This window comes from Glycine max, chromosome 2 (genome assembly GCF_000004515.6).
Source record: "Glycine max cultivar Williams 82 chromosome 2, Glycine_max_v4.0, whole genome shotgun sequence".
Classification (NCBI taxonomy): Eukaryota; Viridiplantae; Streptophyta; class Magnoliopsida; order Fabales; family Fabaceae; genus Glycine; species Glycine max.
The window spans coordinates 39,995,967-40,003,669 of record NC_016089.4 but is presented as its reverse complement, the minus strand read 5'-3'; the positions used below and the strand labels follow the sequence as shown (position 1 = coordinate 40,003,669).

Here is a 7,703-nt window from a genome sequence, read left to right as displayed (position 1 = left end):
GTCTTGAACAGTAATAGGTATGAGGACTTGATCACTGTAAATAACAGGTTCTTCCTCAAAGACAACATTCTTTATGTTCTCTTCCTTCCCTAACTCAACTTCCTCAAGAAATCTCGCATTTCCCATCTTGAAAAAAGATCTTAAGGTGGGATTGTAAAATTTATAGCCTTGAGAGCGTTCAGCATAGCCAACAAAATAGCAACTAATTATTCTTGAGTCCAACTTTCTTTCATATGGCCTATAAGGCCGTGCCTCAATTGGACAACCCCAAATGTGCAAATGTTTAATGCTTGACCTTTCCAAAAAGTTGTAGGAAAAGGACCACAAATGTCTGTATGCACTAGTTCCAAGATGTCTTTAGCTCTTTCCGACACCTAATTTCCTTATGTTTGTTCGTTTTCCCTTTATGCATTCAATACAGACCTCAAAGTCTGATAAATACAAAGGGTCAAGAATTTCATCCAACACAAGTCTCTGAATTCTTTGTTTAGAGATATGGCCCAAACACTTATGCCATAAGGTGGCTGAGTTCTCATTCAATTTTTCATTTTGTACCATGTGAACATATTTGCAGTATTTCATTATAGGAACTAGCAACGTCAAACATGTAAAGATTATCAATTAAAGAACCAGAACAACCATATTTGAATTTTGGTAGAGACTAACTTTATTATTTCCAAATGAACAAGAAAATCCAAATTTGTCCAAACTAGAAATAGAAATCAAATTCCATCTAAAAGACGGTACAACAAAAGTCTCAACCAAATCCAAATAAAATCCAGTTTTTAAATGTAATCTAAAAGTTCCAATAGGTTCCACTGCAACCTTCTTGCCATCACCCACAAAGATGAATCTTTCATCATCACTTGGTGGTCGGCTCCACAGGCAACCCTTCATAGTCATAGAGTAGTAGCACTAGAATCTACCCACCAAGTATCTTTAGGTACAAAAGTCAAATTAACTTCTGAACAAACTCGAGTAAGAAATTTACCTTTCTTCACATGCCATGCGGCATACTTGGGACACTATTTCTTCATGTGTCCCGACTTCTTGCAGATGTAACAGGTAAATTCCTCATCTTTATTTTTTTTCTTTTGCTGAGAAGTATCTTCTGCAACACCCTTAGTCTTCTTCCTTTTCTTATTCTGAGAGGTCGAAATCAAGTGAGCACTTTCAGTCCTATCTCTTTGCAGCCTCTCCTCCTCTTGCACACAGTGAGATATAAGATCATTGAGGGACCATTTGTCCTTCTGAGTGTTATAGCTCACTTTGAATTTCCCAAAGAGTGAAGGAAGCGAGATCAAAACCAAGTGCACGAGTAGGTCTTCACCAAGCTCTAACTTAAGTGACTTGAGTTTTGATGCGAGATTGGACATCTCCATAATGTACTCCCTTATGTTTCCTTTGCCTTTATACTTCATGGAGATGAGTTTAGCCAAAAGGTTACTCGTCTCCGCCTTTTTATTTTTGGCAAAGTATTGCTCAATTTCCTCAAGGAATTTCTTTGCACTTTGACCCTCAGAAATAGAGCCCTGAAACGCCCCTGGAATAGAGCGCTTCATGATCATAAGGCACATTCGGTTGGACCGATCCCACTTCTCAATTTTTTTTACCTCATTAGAGGTTTCTGGAGTGGAAATGGGTCGTTCCGTCCTCAATGCTAAGTCCAAATCCATACAGCCAAGAACAATTTCTACGGCTTCCTTCCAGACTTTAAAATTTGTCCCATTCAGCATTGGGATAGAATTCACTTGGGCAGTAACATTTGCAACACTAGTAATATTAACTAAAAAGAGAACAAAAATAACATGTTCACAGATAATCAAGCAAGTCATATAAAGTATATATAACAAGACATGCAAATATTTCCCATAACAGATCCATCACATGATACCTAGCACAACATTAATTCTAGTCTTTGGACAGAGAAATTAATTTGTAATTGGTACTCTCAATGCAATGATCAAATATTGACAATTAGTTCTAACAAATAATAGCCTTTCTTTGGACCAACTATTATTCTCATGAAAAAAAAACTTAATAATTGTCACATATTTATCATCGCAAGTGTGTTATTATTTGGCCAAATTGCGTCTTCCTTTGGGCCGAGCATAATTCGCATAAATAATTCCATACTAGCATCCATGCAATTTAATTAAATCAATTTACATAATAGAGGTTACTTTGGCAACATAATGGTTCAATCAATTTAATTAAAGTTACTCGACACACAATCAAACGGAAAGGATCTGTAATGGTTAAATTTGCACCCAATTGTGATAGCAGTAAATGTTTGAAAAAAATACATCATGGTAAACTAATTACGCACCCGAAACAAACATATCACGGTACTATCACAAATTTATACCAACCACATGAATAACATAAATTATCAGCTTATCACTGATTCATAAAAAAAAGGTTGGCCAAAAAAAAAATATTCATATAAGACAAAAGACCATTGTCTTATTACTAATTCATATAAACAAAAAAATATATATTTATGAAATTGTGTCACGTACTAAATGCCAACACCAAATACGTAGAACCTTTATCCTAAATAGAATAATATGCCAGCATATGTAACACAAACAAAACAAAAAAATTGTACAATCCCGTAAATCAAATGTAGAGGCCTTTTATTAATTCTAAAGAGGAGAAAAACTTTATGGCCATAACACATAAATTTAGGGGTTTTACAATTTTATTGATCAAAATAATTTCTCCCAAAAATAAAATTAGGGTTCATAAAACTAAAATGATCCAGATATAATACATATTAAACAAAGCTTTAAATCTCAATAATCTAACAGTAATGGTGGCTCTGATACCACTTGTTGGAAATTTTCAATAAACCTTATACAATACCAAATGAGCACCAAAACATATTATGTCAGATTATCAAGAGGTTTTAAGGAATACCTAGATCCATAGAGCTTGATTAACACGCAACGGAATCAGACAGTGGTCACGAACAATTGGTTTAATGACCTTCCTCAACCAAATCACCTTCTTCCTTATGGGACCTTCGTTTTCTCTTCAGATGGAGAGAGGAGAAACTGTTTGTTGATTTTGTGTATTGGGGACCATAATCATGCCTTATGTTTTAAACCTATTAGGGTTCACATTATTCCCTAATGGGACAAACTAGTTTTCGCTCATTAAGCCTATATCAATTATCTATTAGCAGTCTAATGAGCTCACTTAAATAGATCACTTTATATTGAACCCATTTAAATGTAAATAACTAATATAAATGTTATAATATAATATGTAGCCCATATTAATTAATTAGAAATTATAAAATTCCTAACAAGAAAAATATAAGTAACATCATCCTTGAAAACTTGGAATAAATTTTATTATTTTCATAGTTTTTATACTTAAAGTGATAGTTCATTAAATAATTAAATTACATTAATTTTTATCAAATAGGGTAACAAGGTTGTTTGTATATAGTGGAATGAATGTGCCGTTGACAATGATTCTCATATCTAGGAAAACATTTCAAACAATCCAATTGTAATTATACTACAATTTTGTAAAATGAAGTGTTTCAAGGATAATAAATAAATCTTATTGAATAATATTTAGTTTTTGGCATAAAATAAGGCATGGAAGACAACTAATTTAAAAATAAGTATTAATGGGTATTTCAAATTCTTTCTTTGGCACAAAGTTGACTACAAAAGCTCAAAAATAGAGATAATTATTGTTGTCGTATATATTTATTAATTTTTTGCATTATTAAACATATATTTTGAAGTATGTTTCTCATAACAAAAATGCTTAAGTTTCAATCTTATGTTTCATTTTCTTATCAATTTAAAACCACAAATTAAGGTTGAAGGTTAAACAAATAAAGAAATAAAATGATAAGAAATATTAAAATGCCTTGAATATTATTGTTGCCGTATATTGATTAATTTTTTAAATTATTTAATATATATATATATATATACATATATATATATATATATATTGTTTTTTATTAAAAAAAACTAAATTAGTTAGTTGTACATTTTTTCATATAGGATTATGAGTGAGGTTCAAACTCCTTGAAGCAAAACGAGTTTGAAATGATCAACAAATGACTTGGATATTTCCTTTGCATTTGAAAACAATGAAAGTCAAACATCAACAACAAAGATTGCAAAACTTATTACTATTAAAAAAGAACCAAGCATCAACAAATGTTTTGGAAGCAAAAATCATTTCTAGCAGCAACATTGGAGAAAAGATTTTTATCCCAAGATTAACATCGATTCCATTTAATCCTAGAATTCCATTTCAGTTTCGGCATAAACAATTTCTAGTAGTTGTTTCCTTTGCAATGATAGTAAACAAAAGTTAATTAAGGATTGTTTCTCAAACATGTTGGAATTTATCTTGCAAGACCAGTTTTTTCACATAGGCAATTGTGTGTGTTAATGTCAAGAGTTACAACACATGAAGGATTGAAGATTTTTATATGTAGTGAAGATGGAAATAATTCAAATATCACTTTAAATGTTGTTTATAGAAAAGTCTTTCAAAATTTTAATAAGGTAATGATACTACATATTATTTCTTATCATATATTTCTTATCTAATCTAATATAGTATTTAAATATTTATTACCATTTTATTTCTTTATTTCTTAATTTCTTTTTAACCTTCAACTTTCATTTGTGGTTTCAAATTGATAAGAAGATGCAACACAAGATTGAAACTTAAACATCTTTGCTATAAAAAAACATACTACAATGAAACTTTTCATTTTGTTACAGTTCAAAAGATAATTCTTCAAATATTCATGTATGAGAAAAAAGGTCATACATTGATAGGATAAAAAGTTTTACATAGTCATCCAATCACAACTCATCATGTATAGTAAGTTTGTTGACTTTTAAAATAATTGTCTTAAAATAATTAAAATGGTGATTTGTAATTGAATGACAGTGTAAAATTATTTTATGATGTGAGTGCATATACATTAAACTCACATAAAATCATATATTAATTATACATTATGTTATATATTGTTAATATCATTCATCACATTTTGCATATATACTTCTAATACAATACTGAATTATTTTTATCCTTATTTTTTTATTAGGTGTTTGGGACATATGAAGAATAAATAAAGAAGTGCATATCTTTTTCAAAAACTTTGTAACAATAATAATTATTTTGCTAATAATAACACATATTATCTTACTTTTATTAAATTGAATTGTTTTTTAATGTTTTACTTATTATATGTCAAAACAAATAATTGAATAAAAAACTTTAATAATTTCTTTTAGTTTACTACTATATTATTTAATACAAAATCATCCTAAAACTACACTAATAACATGTTGTCATACCCTAATTTCGTCCGGGGATTATTATTTGATGATATACAACCTTTGATTGGCCGCTTCGAGATACTTGGCACCCTTTGGTGCACAATATGTGAAGTCCCGAGACGTGTCAAAAATCAAAAGGAAGCAGGCTTACGCGATTCGTGAAAATTCCGTAATGTGACGGAAATCGAAAGGAGGTGTTTTTCGCAATACGTGAGTTTTCGTAACTTCTTCAAAAGCTAAAAAAGAGTAAATACATAATCCGTAAGGATTCGTAACCTTGCGGAAGGAAAATAAGTATCGTTATGAAATTCGTAAAGTTTCGTAACGTTACGGAAAAAGAATTACCAAAAAAAAGGTAAAGGGGGGGTGCATTTAGTAAAAAGGGGGGTACAAATAACAGTCAGGCCCACTTGGGCCTTCTAGATTCTTCCTCCAAAAGGCTGTTGCTTCTGGAGGAAGCAACCTTGTTCGCCTGGGCGAATTGGGTGGCAAGCTCCTCCCCTATTTTGCTATAAATAAGGGGAGGAGTGAAGGGAGAAGGGGTTCAACCTTCTTGGCACTTCTTATTCTCTCGAAATTGCTGAGGAAAATAATTTCCGTGAAGAAAATCCTAGCCGAGGCGCTTCCGTAACGTTTCCGTGAGTAATTACGCGAAGATTCTCGACCGTTCTTCAAACATTCATCGTTCGTTCTTCGTTTTCTTCAATCTTCAATGGGTAAGTACCTCAAACCAAGCTTTTCAATTCATTCTATGTACCCGTGGTGGTCCACATTTTGTTTCATGTATTTTTATTCTCATTTTCATTCGCTTTCTATACCCCCTTTTGACGTGCTTCAGTCATTTATTTAAGTCATATCTCGCCTAATCTAAAAATAAAATAAATTTCCACCGATCGTTTGAATTGTATCATCCGTTAATTTCGGTTAAAATGAATTCCGACCGTTCGGTCGTGCCGTAACCACGTTGGAAATCAAAAAGAGGTAAAATAATAATATAATAATAAAAAAATACCTTTTAGTAAAACAAAGCGAAAAATCAATCGGACGTTTTCTCTTTGGGATTTCTCATTCTTAATTGAATTGACTAATAACTAAAGTGAAACTAAGGCTAAAATCAACTCGCCTAGTCAAGCTCGTCCACAAAAAATAGGGTTTTGAAAGTTTATCATTTCAATTTTCTTACCAAGTAAAATGGTTCATTGTTAAGGTCCAACACCTTAAAATGATCACCTTTCAAGTAAAAAGAATCACTTGATTCACGCATAAGGAAGAACTACGTAGGTCTGATTTCCTCTTTGATGGAGGGTACGTAGGAGCAAGAGCCCCGCTTTTGTCGACCTCAAAAAAAATAAAAAGAAATAAAGTTAAGGTAACACAATTTCCACAATTCAAAAAAATAGGTTGTTGTCCTTTGAGACAAACGTGAGAGGTGCTAATACCTTCCTCAAGCGTAAATACAACTCCCAAACTTAGAATTTTCATTTTGACCGGTTTCCTTCGGTTTTTCCGACGTTTTCCACAAATAAACGTTGGTGGCGACTCCGCGCATCTTTCCTCCTTTGGAAAGCGCACCCGTGAGCCTCGCTTTCGCTCGCCCGCAAAAGGGCACGTTGCGACAGTTGGTGACTCCACTGGGGACTATTTTTGTGAGTTAGGCCTATTTTAAAGAATTGTGGATTTGTGAAACTTTGTGTGTGCATTTGTTGAACTGTGTAAAATGTAAATAACTGTTGTCTATTTTGCATTCTTTACACTGCATTCTAAGCACCCACGGGTTTGAGTAAAAAAGGGGCCCTATACCCGAGTTCATGGGAATTTAAGGAGTGGAGGTGAATCTATGATCATGCTAGGTCTCCGACTTGCTTGATAATAGTGAAACCTTATCTAGAGCTTTCTCTCTTTATAATATGTTGTCGCTGGTATTCCATACCGCCACAATATTATTATCTTGAGTGATGATACCTCTAGAAAACAGTCGTGGGAGCTATGAATCGTTGGGAGTAGTTATTAGAGACCCCTAGATATTATCATATAGGTCCCTAAAATAGGGGCACGGAGCAAACACGTTGCGTGCCATTTTAAACACTGTCATGCATATAACCTAAAGGTCATGTACGCCTTTGTTGTATGATTATTTGAGGATATTGCCATGCTGTGTAAATCCCCCTGTTGCGCTTTTGCGCATCTGCATCATGCCGTCACACATGCATTGTATGTGGGTCTCGTCTTTTGTCGTGGGATGTCGGAAGATCCATATCGTCTTCTTAACTGCACACATGGGGTATTGCGCCCCCAAATGCGCAGTAAGGAGAGATGATTTTCCGGGCTCTTGTGTCCGTAAATGCATTCATATCATGCACCGCATAA

General features: G+C 33.1%; 1 protein-coding gene across 1 annotated transcript; it reads right to left on the bottom strand.

The window, feature by feature from the left end:
- Positions 1 to 1,025: 1,025 nt before the first annotated feature.
- LOC113000693 (uncharacterized) lies at positions 1,026 to 1,736 on the bottom strand. Its single transcript, XM_026127332.1, has one exon. It carries the CDS (start codon positions 1,734 to 1,736, stop codon positions 1,026 to 1,028), a length of 711 nt encoding a protein of 236 aa, XP_025983117.1.
- Positions 1,737 to 7,703: the final 5,967 nt, after the last annotated feature.

What these genes read in the sequence shown, in the direction of transcription:
- LOC113000693 (XM_026127332.1), bottom strand. Translation starts at nt 1,736, where the DNA reads ATGCTGAATGGGACAAATTTTAAAGTCTGGAAGGAAGCCGTAGAAATT.